General features: G+C 36.4%; 2 protein-coding genes across 4 annotated transcripts; one reads left to right on the top strand and one right to left on the bottom strand.

The window, feature by feature from the left end:
• The first annotated feature begins 1,464 nt into the window (after positions 1-1,464).
• LOC107827427 (pumilio homolog 5) lies at positions 1,465-11,328 on the top strand. 3 transcript variants are annotated; one of them, XM_075256057.1, is made up of 11 exons: positions 1,469-1,688; positions 1,829-1,867; positions 2,633-3,436; positions 3,964-5,375; positions 5,465-5,606; positions 5,726-5,833; positions 7,461-7,673; positions 7,765-7,875; positions 9,053-9,247; positions 10,719-10,902; positions 11,059-11,328. In XM_075256057.1, the coding sequence occupies exons 3-11, from the start codon at positions 2,798-2,800 to the stop codon at positions 11,079-11,081; spliced, it is 3,027 nt and encodes a 1,008-aa protein (XP_075112158.1). In that variant the 5' UTR covers positions 1,469-1,688; positions 1,829-1,867; positions 2,633-2,797; the 3' UTR covers positions 11,082-11,328. The 3 variants fall into 3 exon arrangements, with proteins under 3 accessions (XP_075112157.1, XP_075112158.1, XP_075112159.1); XM_075256056.1 differs by lacking the exon at positions 1,829-1,867 and having other exon boundaries at positions 1,465-1,688; XM_075256058.1 differs by lacking the exon at positions 1,829-1,867 and having other exon boundaries at positions 1,475-1,688; positions 2,659-3,436.
• An 826-nt stretch (positions 11,329-12,154) lies between these two features.
• Positions 12,155-16,241, bottom strand: LOC107807488 (putative mitochondrial adenine nucleotide transporter BTL1). The gene is made up of 5 exons (XM_016631898.2): positions 15,705-16,241; positions 15,497-15,591; positions 14,911-15,244; positions 14,514-14,751; positions 12,155-12,724 (listed from the first exon to the last, which is right to left on the bottom strand). Exons 1-5 carry the CDS (start codon positions 15,870-15,872, stop codon positions 12,468-12,470), a joined length of 1,092 nt encoding a protein of 363 aa, XP_016487384.2. The 5' UTR covers positions 15,873-16,241; the 3' UTR covers positions 12,155-12,467.
• Positions 16,242-16,552: the final 311 nt, after the last annotated feature.

The following is a 16,552-nucleotide window of genomic DNA, read 5'->3' as shown; positions in this document are numbered from 1 at the left end:
GGCAACATTTTTTTTTGTCTATGTAGAAATGATTCGGCGTCAAGGTGTCTCCTAGAAGATAGTTTAAGGTGTGCATGCAAGTTCAAATATAAATTGTATTCTTTGTTTAATTAATATTATTTGATATATATATATATATATATATATATATATATATATATATATATATATATATATACTATAAAAGTAGCGTATTACTAAAATAAATATGAGATTTGAACCTCAAAATATAATGAAGATCTCTGTTTTAAAAGACAGAATTGGGACTCGCTCGGGGCTCGCCCGAGGCAGAGCACTCGTAAAACGCCCCTGGACTTATGGGTGAGACTTAGTTCCGTGAGACTTACGCCTCGACCGTCGGGGCTTGAGCCCTGGACACGCCCAACTCCTAGTGTACTGGGCTCGCCTAATAGAACTTTATGCAATTGTGCGTAACTAACCTTGTAAATCCGCAAATTTTCTTAATAAATTGTTGACTATTCAAAATTACTTTTTTCTTAATCATTAATCATTAAGTTGAGAGTATTTTATATCATAATTAAAATAAAAGTTAGTGCACGTCATCCATTAAGGTTGTTATGATAATAAATTTTAAATACATCCTTCATTTAAAAGTATTTATTTATTAACTTTTGTTATGTCTTTATTATATAATAATCCATAATTTCTTTTATAATTATTTTTTCAAATATTATTTATTTCACGTTTACGAGATATAATACTTATTAATTTAATAGCCCAGTATTAGCTAGTAACTATATACAAATAATTAGTTATCATGGTATAGTATGGTAAATTATGTGTCACTTTATTAACTTGTTGAAACTTAAAAAAATGATGCTAGAGAATTATATTTAAATTGTGAATTATGTTTTTATATAAATTCTCTTTCAAATAGAAAGCATATTAAATAAAAAGAGTATTTAAAAAAAATCAAATTAAAATATCGAAATTCTTTCAAGATTCATTACTCCTTAAGAGATAAATATATGATTTCGCATCGAATACATTACTTTTGATGTTTGAGTTGTAACGATGATGCAACTGATTTGCATATTATAATATATGTCATACTTTTCGTATTATTCATTGTTGAATTATAATTTATAAATATTTTAAATAAATTGTTTGTTATAATTTTGTGATTTTAATCTAATTTTTAAAATTAATTTTAATTTTATACTACTTTAAATTCTTGAAATTAGTAAAATTTAAAGATCCGTGGGACTTACGCCTCATGTCTCAGGGCTTACGTCTTACCCCATTAGAGGTAAAACGCCTCGCCTCACGCACCCGCATTTTAAAACATTGATGAAGAGCACATTAAATTTAAATCGTGACTGTGTATGCGGAATTATAATTACTATTAGAAAAAGTACTAAGTCTTATAAAAAGGGTATAAACGTCATTTAGTTTCATTTTGGACAAATTGGTACGTATAAATAAAGAAGAAAGAGAAAAATAGTGAAAGAATAGAGCAAGAGAGGATTTTTCAAACCCCGTGGTGGGGTTTTACAAGCGACATTTGTAATCTAAATTTAAACAAACAAGAAAACTCTTCAATTCTTCTTCCTTCTTTCTCTCTCCTCTAAGTATAGCTCTGCGCTGCCTCTGGAATTGATCATCACACACCGTCGGGAAGTTTTGTAGCAGACTCCCTCCTTGTGGTCGGTTAGCAGCTCCTGCAGGTCTGTAATCACTTCACTTACACTCTACTCTACACATGTGTTAGTTTACTAGGGTTCTTATGTTACAGTTTGACTCACTCTACTCCTTGTTTTTGTTGTACTCTCTCTCTCCCCTGCCCTGTCTTCTTTCTTCCAATCAGGGTTAGCATGCGATTCTACCAGAGCCGTTGGGTCTAAAGGTTTTTGCTTTATTGAAATAGCTGTTTTTCAATTATCTTTTGATTTTTTTTTAATTCACCTTTGGGTGACTTATAGTCGCTTTTTTGTTGTTGATATTTTGTCCAAATTGTGTCTTTTAGCTATTTACTCACGTAGTTTCCCTTTTGGGTGCCAAATATCCTGCTGATACGGTATCATCGCGGAGCGTAGTAATTTGGGATAGCGTCTTACAAGCAGGAACTTTTGTGCGGTTTCTAATGGGAATTATGCATTTTGGTAATGTTTTAAGGGATTGGACATTAATATGCAAAATAAAGTTTCACAATTATTCCGGGTATCATAGACCAAATACACTTCTATTTAGGCAATTAAACCATTCAGGTTCTTTAAATCACTAAAAGAGAAAAATGAAAATTTATGAATAAAATGGAATTTTATGGATAAAATGGAAAACAAAAGCTTTAAGTTTCAAAACTAACTACGGTTGTTCAAGCCTTGCTGACCACTCTTGAGAAGTTTGGAAACCTTGCGCCGTCATTTATTTTTCTATTATCTAATAGGTTAACTATGTAAGGCTGGTGGAGGGTAGATTGTGAGTTCTGACCACATAGCGAATACTTAGATATAGCAAGTAAATTTTGTGTTTGTGTACTCTAGTGGTCCCTAAATAAATATATCTGTCCATCCCTGTTTATAACAAATCTCACTGCATTTAATCTTGGAGAGAGTGAATTTTTTCCTGTTCTTTTTCTTTGACAAAAACATTTTCTTCTATTTCCCTATAGGTTATGATCTGAATCTGCCATTGCAGTTGCCAGAGATTATATGTAGCCATCGCAGCTTAGCATCTTTTGTGTCTAGAGTCAACTCCTAATGTGATATTGATGAAAGGCTTCAGATAAAATATCTGAAAACTTTTGTTGCTAAAATATGTTTGCTTACTCTTGAGGATGGAAACCGAGAGCCCTATGAGAATACTCGAAGACAGTAGAACAGAAAAGTGGGTTCCTTCCAAGGACATGGTCTCCTTTGTGTCCCCTGGGAATGAAGTGGCAGCTGATGAACTGGGATTGCTTCTTAAAGGTCATAAGATTCATGGGCATAATAGAAATAAGGTTCCAAATCGTAGTGGTAGTGCGCCTCCAAGTATGGAGGGCTCATTTTCAGCCTTTGGTAACCTTGTCCATGATCAAAGCTCTGGCCGGAAGTTGAGTTTGGCAAGCTTAGACAGTGCCATGCAAAACTGGCAGTCTGAAGAGCAGATGCGTGCTGATCCCTCCTATTCTGCTTACTACAGCTCTAATATCAACTTGAATCCTAGGCTTCCTCCTCCTATTATTTCAAGGGAGAACATGCACTTGGCACACCATTTTGCGGATCTGGGTGATAGCTGCCAGTTAAATTCTTCTGACAATAGTGGGGATGCATCCTTGCACGTGAGTAGAAGTTCTCTTTCAACTCACGATGAGGAGCCTGAAGATGAAAATTTACCACGAAGTGCTTTAGACGATCTGGCCCAAAGTCGTGCTTCAGGACAGCACATGGCCTCCTTTGCAGGTCAACATAAAAGTTTAGTTGACCTAATCCAGGTATTGAAGTTTAAGAATACCTTTCCCATTATGTGTATTATTTTCTTTTTCCAAGTTTGTGTTTGCATGTGCGGGCTTGTCAACATCTAAGAAGTTTTACTTAATTTTTCTTAAGCGTGTATCCGCACTGATTGGTGAGCTATGATAAATACCCAGCCCATAAAACTTCATATGTTGGAATGCTAGTTTTGTTTAATCTTCTTCTAATTTTGCATTGAATACAACATTGAATTCTCTCTGTGGTGGTCTGTGTTTTAACGAATAAAAAAAATATGAACTTAACAATGGTTACAGTTGTGGGGCCTTCAGCTCATGAATACTGTAGTGGCTTGCTGATGTTGGGAAACAGCGATGATCTAATTGCTTGGTACACTAATCTCTAATTAGTTATGCCTGAAATACTAGGCATGTTGCCACGACTTGTGGGTACATTGTGCTAATGAATGAGAAGATAGTATCGTTTAGACTTCTGGAGTGCTATTCTTTCATGTTCCATGCTACTTATACTGTTGACTAATTGATCACAGGAGGACTTCCCTCGCACTCCATCACCAGTTTACAATCAATCTCGGCCCTCATGTCATGTTGCTGTGGAGGAACCAACTGATTGTGATATTCAATCTATTAAACTGGACGGTCTGTCCGTTGACTTTTCAAATAAACCAGGTGCAGGCGCTTGTGCGGATGTCTCAGGTGACCATAATATAGCTGTCCCCGATCAGTCTTTGGCCATTTCTCTTGAAAAAGAATCTTCTGTTGACAGTCTTGGGAGGTCTCCTTCCCCTCAGAAGGGTGAAATATCAGCTAGTGATGATGCACCTCTGGTGAATGAGCTCTTAGTCAGCGATGGGATAGCATCAGGTATTTCAAAGAACTTTCCAGCTCCAGAGATTAGTGACAACAAGGATGAACAATATTTTCATGGTAGGAATGGAGTAGGACAGCAACAGCAGCAGCAGTATCACTCCCAACGAATCGCAGCTTACCAAGTTAATAGCCCACAAGTTCAAGCAAATATTCTTGGGACTAATGCACTACAGAGTAGCCTAGCAAAAGGTTATGGTCATAGCTGGTTCTCCTCAGTTGAGGTACAAGCAGTTCCTCAAGGTTCTGGCCTCACGCCTCCTCTATATGCAACAGCTGCAGCCTATATGGCTTCCGGCAACCCATACTATTCTAACTTGAGTCCACCTGGTGTATATGCCCCTCATTACAATGTAGGGGGATATGCTTTGGCTTCACCTTCTCTTCCTCCATTTGTAGCTGGATATCCATCTCATTCTGGTCTATCTGTGCATATTAATGCTGGTTCTGGACGAAGCATCAGTGGTCAAAGTGTTACACCAAGAGAAAACATTCCACAAGTTGGTGATCTGCAACATTTAACCAAGTTTTATGGGCATCATGGGTTAATGGTGCATCCTTCTTTCCCAGATCCTTTCCATATGCAGTATTTTCATCACCCTGTTGATGATTCAAACACTGCTCCTGGTCGGTATATGCGGTTTCCATCATCGGGCTTGGTTGGGCTAGAAGTTGATGCTTATGCCTCAAATATGGAGCCAAATCTCCCTTATATTGCTGAACAGAATTTTAATCGTCCACCAATTGGAAGCCTGAACTTACCAAGTCCTGGAAAAATGATAATTCCTGGTAATAGTTATTTTGGAAGTCCATCAGGCCTGGGATTCGCACAACAGTTTCCAGCCTCGCCTCTTGGTAGTCCTGTATTGCCAGGATCCCCTATGGGTAGAAGGAGTGAAATTAAATCTACCCCTGCTTCGGGTAGAAATATTGGATTGTGTTCTGGATGGCCTGCACAAAGAGGTTCTGGTAGCTTTAATGATTCTAAAAGACATTCATTTCTCGAAGAACTGAAACAAAGCAATGCTCGAAGAATTGACCTCCCTGATATTGCAGGTCGTGTAATTGAATTCAGGTGGTATATGTTTACCATGTATCTTGTGTAGTAAAATTTCTTTATAATCCCGAAGATGTGAACTTAAGTTAATGGTTCTTTAACCTCAGCGTTGATCAGCATGGGAGTCGGTTTATACAGCAGAAATTGGAAAATTGTAGTATTGAAGAGAAGGCATCTGTTTTCAAAGAAATTCTTCCACATGCTTCAAAACTAATGACAGATGTGTTTGGGAATTATGTCATTCAAAAGGTGTCCACTCTGATTTTCTCTGTACTTTTACGTCTCGTCTTGACATTTTAAGATTTTCAAACCCTTGAGCCTTTGACCTTCCAGCATGTTAAACTATTGCATATCTGAATTGTGTCCAGTTCTTTGAGCATGGAAGTCATGAGCAAAGAAAGATGTTGGCATGTCAATTAAAAGGACAGATGCTGCCTTTAAGTTTGCAAATGTATGGCTGTCGTGTTATTCAAAAGGTATATTCTCAATTCAAGTACACAAACATAATTAGAATCAGAAGGTGGTTGTTATTCTTGCATGACATGCAACATGTCCGGGGGGATTTCCCAATCAGTAAAATTATTATCTTGTGAATTGGTAGAGCGCAAGGCTCTTAACCTTGTGGTCGTGGGTTTGAGCCCCACGGTGGGCGTTGCAACATTTTTTTCCCATGCATAGCGGGAGCTTAGTGCACCCTGCTCTTTTTTTATGAATAAAAAATTGTTGCACAAGAGCATAAGCTTCCAAGCCTTGGCCGTTAGATTTTAAAGAGCGGTAGTCACATTTACCTATGTATATAGTCATTAATGTTTTCCCCAGGTACTTGTCAATATTACTCAATCCTTCTAGACTTGAATCAGATCATGCTTGCATAAATGTGGGAAACAATATTTGCTCAAAAAAATGTTGGAAACAATATTGTCCACTACATCATGTAAAAAGTAGTGCCCTCGAGTAGGCTTTTGTTGCTAACGTACTTCTAAGAAACTTGATTGAAATAGTGCCCCCCCCCCCACCCCCCCAAATAAAAAGGAGAAAGACTATTAAAATAGTAGCTGAATTTTTGAAGAGTTTCTTGATGTAGGATCCTTGATTTGACTTGGTGAATAGCCACTCAATGTTGAAGAATTTTTTTATATACATGCTTTCTAAGAAATATCATCTATAAATCAATAATGGTAAAGTTTAAAATTTAGCAAATTTGTTAATATATCATAGTTTAGCTTTCTTACCCATTCACACGTCATTAAAGTTTTGATGATATAATTCGACTGGTGGGCTTCTCCGGCCAATTTTTGACTCTTTAGATTCACTTACCTATTTGGGCAAATAGTTAAATACTAATATTTCAATATTTGGCCACAAGTAGTTGCAAATACTGAAATTTAGTATTTGAACTTTAAGGAAGATATTGAAATTCTTATTTAGAAGGTGTATTTCAAATGGAATATTGGTTTCCGCTTACAAATCTTCTACTTCTTTTTCAAATGAAGTTTATGTCCAAACGTAACTTTAACTTCCACAAATATCTTTCAACTTGAACTTTAGTAAGACTTTTTTTCAACTTAAACTCAAATATTGTCAAGTGCCTACGTATATTGCTAATCAACTAGATCTCAAGCTGATTCAGATTGTATTTCAAAATGAAAGCAGATTGTAAGTAAAAAAATAAATGAACAAATACAAAACAAATCGAAATGTCCTTTTTATAGGTTATACATAATGGTCTACACTTGTGCTTAGCGCAGTTTGAGGCCATACAGTTATTTCATTATTATATAGGAGAAACAACAACAAACATAGTGTAATCCCATAAATGTTGTATGAGGACGGTATTGTGTACGCAGACCTTACCCCAATTTTGAGAAGGTAAAAATGTTGTTTCTGGTAGACTCTCGGCTCCATTATTGTATCGGAGAAGTGAAGATATATTCTGCTACTTTTTTGTGTGCTCTAGTGTAGGGGTTTCTTTTTTCTTTTTTCATCCAAGTAATTTGAGAATATTTTATACTTAAAGGTGCCATGTCTTATTTTTCTCAAAAAAGAAGTCACGTCTCTTATCTGATAAAAAATGAATTGTTTTGTTGTTGATGTTCTTTTTAGGCCTTAGAAGTTATCGATCTTGATCAGAAAATAGAACTTGTCCATGAACTCAATGGGCATGTACTGAGGTGTGTGCGAGATCAAAATGGGAACCATGTAATCCAAAAATGCATTGAGTGCATACCTACCGAAAAAATTAGTATTATTATCTCCTCATTCCAAAGCCAAGTAGCTATATTGTCTACTCATCCCTATGGTTGCCGTGTAATCCAGGTAATATTAAACTACGTTGTACCATGATATATGAGTACTTTTTTTTTTATATTTCAATTGACTCATCTCATTTTGTGTGAATTTTTCAAAGAGAGTATTGGAACGTTGTTCAGAAAACCCTCAAAGTCAGTGTATAGTACATGAAATCTTGGATTCTGCTTATGCTCTTGCTCAAGATCAGTATGGGAACTATGTCACCCAGGTTTGTATCTTTTTCCAGGTGATATGCAATAAATTTTTTTTCTCATCCTCAAGTTCCGTAACTTCATGTTCTTTATATGCAACTATTTGTTTTCCAACCCTAACAAAAAGCACATAAACCAAAAGAAAGGTTAATTTGCATGTTGTAACTAAGGGCATTATCATCTTATACTGGCTTATTTAAGGTGTTTTGTAAATACTTTTCTATTTATGGCTGGCTAAAAGGTGAGGTCACTAAAGCCATTTGTATACACTACCTTAGTTCTTGTTATCAAAAACATTATTGACAAATATGGAGACTTTAATAGTTAATTCAAAATTCTAAAATATTACACAAACTTCTATAGTTGGAAACTTGAAAATTGAAATAATAACTTAATTCTTGTAAAGTAGATTTATTACATTCGTAATATCATGATAATGCAATGAAATAATGAAGTCATTTTGTTTAATTGAAAAGGTCAATTAATGAACACAAGAAAATAATGGAATCTGTTAGCAATTAATTGTGACTTTTAAACAAAGATGGCAGTTTTCTTATGGCAAATAATTTTGTATTAAATAAAAAGATCAAATAATGAATACAAAAAAATACTGAAGTTTTTTGATAATTAATTGTAATTACCATTGTAGGGTAGAAAATTCGATTAATACCTACCTTGTTGGTTCTAGTTTTTCCTTCTTTGCGTACATTCAATCTATTCTCTTTTTGCTCATTATGGCAATCTCATTTTTCAAATTTAACTTAATATATTTGAATGAACTGTTTCTATTTCTCAAAAAGTTTGAAGAGCAAACTATAAATAAAAATATACATAAATTCTATTAAATGTTTGTAATATCTTTTTGAATTTTGGCTTTGGGCCATTGATTTTATTGACTGACATGTTCCTATCAATTAAACATCAATGTCATTTGATAAGAACTAAAATATAAAATCATCCTTGCCCTTGGTTTTCTTGGGTGTCTGTGCTACTATTGTTGTGTGCATGCACCCATGATCCAACTGTCCCCTCCCTCCCCCCTACCTAAAAAAACGAAAGACCGGAAAATAAATGACTCTAAACGATGTGTTAGAAATAATTTGTTTTTGGGACAGAGATGGACTGAGGGGTGCATGTAGTATTATCATAAGAATTTTGTGCAATTGTTGTGTGAAACTCAATTTGTCGTTGCAGCATGTTCTGGAGAGGGGAAAACCACATGAAAGAAGTCGAATTATTGAAAAGTTGACCGGAAATGTTGTACAATTAAGTCAACACAAATATGCCTCAAATGTTGTTGAAAAATGTCTGGAATATGGTGATTCTGCTGAGAGGGAGCTTTTGATTGAGGAGATACTTGCAGATTCAGAAGCAAATGACAATTTGCTGGTGAGATGATTTGAATCTTGTTTACTATTCTTTACTTTTCCTTTTCACATATGCGATGCAGTAATCAACTTTTTCACATACCAATTTCCGTGAAACCTCTTTGTAAAGGACGAGGAAGGCCATGTGCCTAAACTGAGTTAAGCCAACATCTCATTACTCACTGATGGTGATTTGCCAAAGAAATTTTATGGTTCCCTGCCTATTTGTGCTAACTGTTTTCTAAATCGGGCTTCAGTTGAGATGTTTTAATCTTGAATTTTGGGTCATTTCCTGCGTATTTGTGCTAACTATTTTCTCAACCGGGCTTCAGTTGAGGTGTAAAATATAGAATTCCACCATGTGATGGTAGTTTTTTGAAATATTCGATGGAACTCGTATATCAACAATTTGCTATTTGGAGTTGGAATTATATCCTAGCTCTTTCTTTAGCTTCATCAGGTTGCAATCTTTTTCTCATTCTGTTTCACTTCAAAATAACTTTTTCCAGTTTAGACTTTGTGAGAACCTTTTAGGAGAAATAGTCAAACACATCGTAATAGGGGGGAAGATGTTGTGCTGATTCCTGATTGGAAGGTTATCTGAAGGATGTTTGCAGTGATGGGAAATATAGAAGTTGTTCTACAAAAAATGATACCACCTTCAGAAAATCTATTTTTGGATGGTAGACATTTTTCTTAAATTGTTCAAAGGATTCTTCCTAGGAAAGAAGCGTAAGTGCAGGTGAAAGGAGAAAGTTCATTTTGATAACAGATTCTAATGTACGTCTCAGATATTTGATTTGGGTCACTGGAATAATAGTATTCGGTGTTGACCTTTTATTGGATGGGACACTGCAGAATAGAGGATGGTATATTTACTTATTATCAATGAATTAGTGTACTGACAGAGTAGATCTTAATTAGGACCCTATAGTACCCTTTATACTTCATTTAAAAGTCATAGATTAAGAAGGGGAAGAAGTATAATAGCCAAATTAAGGAGAAAGCCAAAGAAGAAGAGGAAATGAATGGAAACAGGATAATTTGAATAAATTGTTAGTTGAGAAGGGAAAAGACCTTTTTCTCAATATGTTGAGGATCTTATACATCAATTGTTGCAAGTTTGTACTTATTTTTGTTTTCAAAAGGAAAGGATACAAGTGTTGGTTATTTAAAGGTCCGGCTATGAAACAATGCGAAACTAGCCATGGCCACCTGTTGTGATGTTGTGGGATGCATTTCATGGTCACAACTCTTAGCTTGTCCACCATATCATCATTTCCTAGACTGAGATAGTAATGGATTTATTGACCTTTAGATTAATTTGGGTAGGAAGTGGTCTCAACGGTATGTTTAGCATTTTGTGTGGCGCTATTATCCCTTTTCTCACTTTTCTATATGGTGAATGTGAAGTGCTTATATTTTCAAAATAATGACAAATGATTTCTTGCGTAATTGACATATTCACTGGGCAATTTTGGCTCTTGTTGTAGTCGATGATGAAGGACCAATTTGCGAATTATGTGGTCCAGAAGATTCTCGAGATTAGCAACGATAAGCACCGCGACATTCTGCTCAGTCGAATCAGAGTTCATCTTCATGCTTTGAAGAAATACACCTACGGAAAACACATAGTGGCTCGATTTGAACAGCTGTCTGAACAGCTCTCTGATGAAGGTGTGTAGAGTTTAAGTGCTCTGCTTTATTTGCACAGTTGCAAGTTGTTATAATTTGATGCAGCTGTTGTGTTTGATTATCTATGACATGTTTTGAAGAATTTTAGTGTTTTGATCAATGAATACATGTTTGCACATTCTACCATTTGTCATTCAGATATTGGAACATGTGAACCCTAGATTGTTGAACAAAATTGTCAGTTTTATACTCGTTTGGTGGATGGTAGAATTGTTTCCAGCAGCCTGACTGTTGATTGTCCAGTAAGCAGCAGTATGAGAGTGCCTGTCTGGCCTTTAGTAGGGGTCACCTATGCTTACTGCTTAAGCTCATTGATTGTCCAGGCACGAAGATAGTGTGTTGTTTTATTTGCCAACTGTATCCAAGAATGTAAATATCTTGAATAATCAAGCATGTATTCTGGGAGAATATTTTGTGCATGCCAAATTTAGTTGACAAGATTTACTTGCTTTGGACGTGGTTTTCTACAAAATATGCTCAAAAGCAATTCAGAGCATTGTTGCCAATCAAAAACAACAATCTTACACATTTTACAAATCGCTCAGTTAAATATACATATATGAGAGCTGGAAGCGGAGCAAATCCCAGGTAACTTGGGTCACCATCTCAGCATGACCCATTATATATTTGACATGATCTTCCATTGCTCTTCTATTTCAAATTAAATGTTTTGGTTTAATTTTTCAAAAGATTAAAGAATGAGAAACATTTCTTATTGTTGAGAAGGCTGGTGAGATCCTTTGTAAACTCTGCAACTAAAAACAGATTTGTATAAAAGAAGGCTAGCCTAATGTCCAATAAAATCACTAGGCGTATTAAATATTTTTAAATGCTCTTTTGTAAGAAAGCTAGCATTTTTGTGAGACGGTCAAAAATGGAAAATAAGTACTTTGTAGATTATACACTCACTCCTTAAGATTTACTTTTAAGAAGAAAGTCATCGTAATGTGATGTTCCCGTCTCATTAATTTATCAACTAGTTTCTACTAAGTAAAGTACTCTGCACCGATACACAACTTATGTGTGCCGTATAGAGCATCAACCAAATGAACATAAAGAAAAATAGAAAAACATGACACTGCAGAGCATCAACCGAGTACACCAAAATCAGAAGCCCCCGTTGTCCCCATATCAACATGTAGGAGAATAAAACAAACTTGGCCCATTTGCTTCTCCGAACTTGACTTCCTTGCCATGATATGCTTAGAGTGTATCTAGTCAAACCAAGTAGTACCACAGCACTGACCCTTGAGAAACAAGTACTCGAAGAAATTACAAAGGCAAAAACTTCAAATTCTTGCAGTAATCATAAATGCATATTCTGTCGTTTACAGAAGTGTTAAAGAAATTTCTTAGTGCACACGGAAGATTGGGGAAGATGGGAAACAAAAATTCTGGATGCCCAGCTATAACGAATCTCATGATGACAGACACCACGGTTAACCCATCTTACCATCGCCAGCTTCCAGCTTGAGTACGTTACAGTAGTCAAATCATTGTACGAACGGGATAGCGGAAATACGATTTCATTTCTTGTTCTACTATGTCTACTGTAACACATGACGTCTATCAGCAAGCAATATATCTTTCCAAGCTTCGTAGAACATCCAAGTAATGCCTGATGATGGCATTACTTTTAGGCAACTCGCACCCCACCCTCTATAAAGCCCTAACAAACCCTCATCCCTAATGACTTCTGAAAGTGCTGCGACCATGTGAGGTGGACATTTACCATGCAAAGCACCCACCATTAGCCGCTTTCTTGCCACCTCCAATGGGTAACTGATAGTGCTAGCTGTTAAACCTGATCAACCATAACATTAACTCTTTAAGAAATGCATGGTAATCTTACAATCTGGCTACAGTAAGATAGCATAAAAGCAGAGTCTCGTCAAGGTTAAAAAAGCATACCATAATGAACAGCAGATATAGCCAAATAAAATCACATCCCTATTTGCAGTTCAAGGAGCTTTAAAAGTGGACAATGCTTAACCTCAAAGAATAAAATATCATATACTAACATATAAAAGCTTGAGGTCAACAATGATGAAGTCCTTTGGCTTGCCTCGTGAACTCCAAAATTTTAACTTTATTTTAGGAAATCAAATATAGCAAGATTTATTATGTCTGCTTATTTAATATACGGGATCTATCAGAACTGATATCATTTTCCTCCCAAATAGAAACCCCGCCCCAATAACAAGATCACAATCTTTATCTCTATAGGCTCCATCCTATAGGAATTTTCTAATTTACTTCTCTTGTTTTGTGTTGACCACTATCGATGTGATTATATCAACAGTGTGCATTTGCTATTTTAGGAAAGAACTTCATGTTTTATCCCCTTGGTTTAGCCAAATGCACATAGATTGTTATGCCAAAGTATTTCACTGGATATTTCGTAAAGATCCCGTTATATCCCTACTCGCTGGACCATCTCATCATCAGAGAGGTTCCCCCATTCAGCAACATTATTGCAATCACGCTTAAATCAATTGCTCAGCAACACCACAACCAATTGCTCATTCACAATTACACTTGCGTCTAATATTTGTCTAATATTTGTCTTACAACAGCAAATCCATCTTGCACGTAAGTTCAACCATAATCCTTCTTAGTCTCCTTGCTAATCTTATATAGACTCACCACCAGAATGACGGGTTAAGATAATACTTAAATGTACGATGCTCCGCCTTCGTTCGGAATCAGTATAACGAATGTCCCTTCTCTTTTGCAATTACACTTGCGTCCAATATTTGTCTTCTACCAGCAAAAGCATTTCGCGTGTAAGTTAAACCATATCCCTTCTTAGTCACCTCGCTAGCGCCTCTATTATAATCTTATAGACACTCCCCAGCAGAATGATTTGTCAAAAATTACTTAAATGTATGATGCTCCTCCTTTGGTCGGAATCTGTACAATGAATGTCCTTTATCCTCTCTGCAGCAATGTTACATCTGTGTCCTGGTATGGCTCTTTTGATCTCATGCACCAAAGGAGAAAAGCATCACAGGCTTGTTTCAGACTTTCCCCTTTTTCTTCCAGTATACTACAAAAACATTACATCTTTGTTCTGGTGTTGTTCTTTTGACCTACCCAACCAGCATGATACATAAGAAGGGCCGTAAAGCGCAAAATCCAGTAATTGTGATAGAGAATTATCAACTCAAGCATCACAGCACCTGCATACTTTATGGACCTTAGATAGCAGGAATTTGCTGCATCAGCAAATTAAATTTTTTTAGGCTGCTTTGTTAACATTTCCCATTACGATTATCTGGTTTTGAGTTGTAATCTATCAAAAGTCCAATGGACCAACTCTACTACAACTGCCACTGGAAACGTTCAACAGGCACCTGTAATTTCCAAGTCAGCACTTCCAGATTTTAAGTTGATCGTGATACACAAATCTTCCTGGAAACAAGGACTTAGGCTGGGAGTAAAGGTGTCTTTTAAGCAATGATCTAAATGTCCCTAGAGTTGACAATTAGAAGTTTCAGCTCAGTCCTTTTTTATCAGAAAATGGCAGATCACTATTAAGTTCAAGCAATCTGAACCAAAGAGAGCTACCATGTTTGATTCGAGATTCTTACCCGAGAAAGCTCCAATAAGAAGCATCTCTGCACGGCTAAGAGATTTTTTCTGCTGTGCTTGGCAATATGATTTCTTTATTGTCTCGTACATGAAATAGTAACAAGTGCTATATGGGAGCATGCCAATTATTGTTGGCCCAAGTCCAGCATACAAGCCTCCAATTCCACCCTCTTTGCAAATCTTGTGAACTGCAATGCGTAGACTGGGGTAGACCTCAGGATTCACAGTCAGCCGATCCTGTGAAGATCAGCACCAAAATTTCAGATCGTTTTTTCTTTCCACAAGCTCATAAGTCATAACAAGCACAATAACTTAATGATACAACTATGAAGATCATCATTAACACTCTGAAAAGTAAAGCTATTTTTCCACACTGAAAAAATCTCTAGTCAATACCTTCAGCACTTCAAGTGGATGACATGCAAGTGTGCCTGCAACTCCAGCAGCAGCACCAGCAACAGCAACTGGCGACAGCCATGAGAGAGAAAAGCTCATGCTAGCATTACCAATCTGTAGCTTGGGGTTGCCAGTATTTATCCATTTCTCTTGCGCCGAATTCATTGCTCGCTTGACACACTCAAATGTAGCAAGTTCAATTGCCTGTGTAGGAATTATCCGTAACATGTTAATTGTGTTACCAGCCCACAGCCCTTTCCAACCCTGATGCTCAATAACCTGAATAAAACTTGTACCAATGTTTTTGGACCCAACACCGACTACCATTCTTGTCCTGCATTTTTCAAATAACAAATTGAGGTAACATAACCTACTGAATTGTAAGAGCCAGCTAAAAGGAAATAAAATTTCATCCAAGTCAAAAGTTCATATACTATACGAGAAGCTTTTTATATCTTAATTAAGTTATCTTACCAAAATTCACTATGGAAATTACATAATCCAGAGGATGGAATAGATATAACTCCTCAGAAATGGAAATCAATTAGTAACTATCAGTTTTAAACTTCATGGTAAATCTTATAACCTGATGGTTTCAAGAGGAGCTAGAACAGCCTTGGTCATCGCCCCCGCCAAAGCACCACTGAGAAATTCACCGACTTCTCTAGTCCTGGTAAAATTCTGCAGAAATGAATGCATTTCCGCCAACTACATTGTTAAGCTAAGGTTCACGGACGAAATGTAAAGTAACATTAGAGGTCTGAATGGTCCAATCAGAATGAAAATGAACTTACGGTAAAGGCTCGACCAACGTCAGGGAACTTGAGTTGAAGGTTAATTTGATGGTGCATGAGATCCTTGGTAGGAGAAAGGTCCAATTCCTTGGGTACAATCATGACACCACGATATACATCTCCGACGAGACAGTAACTCTTCTTCTGCGATTGGGATTCCGCAGCCATATTTCTGTCAACTCCAAAAGGGAAACGCTTAAATATTAGTAGATGGGGATTGTTCGAGCTGTGACTTGCGCCGCATTTGGAATACTATTCCTGAATTCAAGCATATGTATCTCATTCGGAGAAAAACAAGACAAAAGAGGATAGATCGAAAGGGATAAAACGTGTTTTGTGAGACTGGGAATAAGACCAATGTTTTTGTAGCATTTGGCCGATGGGACGGGCTACGGAGAGGGAGATTTTTCTTTTGACTGGAATTACGTTTCTCCCTCCACGAGGCACTTGGTTTGGCGACATTTGAGATATTACTAGGGTTTCTTCGATGTCTTTTCCGGTCTATGGGCCCCCGCCAAAAACCTCCCGCCCATGCCAAAACTAGTCTGTTTGGCCGTGCTTTTAAATTACCTTATTTTGAATAGGATTTTCTTAAATGTGTTTTTTTTTAAATACTTTTGGCTAATCAATTTTAAAATATTTTTAAATAGCAATTACTATTTGGCCAGACTTTTAAGTAAGCCATTTTTTAAACTTCACAAAATATTTTTATTTTTACTCAAAAGTATTTCTTTCTTCTAAAAGCTTGGCCAAGTACCTTAGTTTTAAAAAATAAATATTTTCGGCAAAAGAAAAAACGGCCAAACAGGCTCTAAGACTCATCGAACTTAACTTCATACTCAATAAGT

Source organism: Nicotiana tabacum, chromosome 6 (genome assembly GCF_000715075.1).
Source record: "Nicotiana tabacum cultivar K326 chromosome 6, ASM71507v2, whole genome shotgun sequence".
Taxonomy (NCBI): domain Eukaryota; kingdom Viridiplantae; phylum Streptophyta; class Magnoliopsida; order Solanales; family Solanaceae; genus Nicotiana; species Nicotiana tabacum.
This window is presented reverse-complemented; position numbering and strand designations above follow the sequence as displayed.

Bases quoted from the DNA above. Each gene is read 5' to 3' on its own strand.
- LOC107827427 (XM_075256056.1), top strand. From the start codon at position 2,798: ATGGAAACCGAGAGCCCTATGAGAATACTCGAAGACAGTAGAACAGAA. The intron at 9,248-10,718 runs GTGAGATGATTT...CTCTTGTTGTAG, and splicing joins AAGCAAATGACAATTTGCTG to TCGATGATGAAGGACCAATT. The intron at 10,903-11,058 runs GTGTGTAGAGTT...TTTGTCATTCAG, and splicing joins TGAACAGCTCTCTGATGAAG to ATATTGGAACATGTGAACCC.
- LOC107807488 (XM_016631898.2), bottom strand. From the start codon at position 15,872: ATGGCTGCGGAATCCCAATCGCAGAAGAAGAGTTACTGTCTCGTCGGA. The intron at 15,592-15,704 runs GTAAGTTCATTT...TCATTTCTGCAG, and splicing joins ACGTTGGTCGAGCCTTTACC to AATTTTACCAGGACTAGAGA. The intron at 14,752-14,910 runs GTATTGACTAGA...TGATCTTCACAG, and splicing joins ATCCACTTGAAGTGCTGAAG to GATCGGCTGACTGTGAATCC.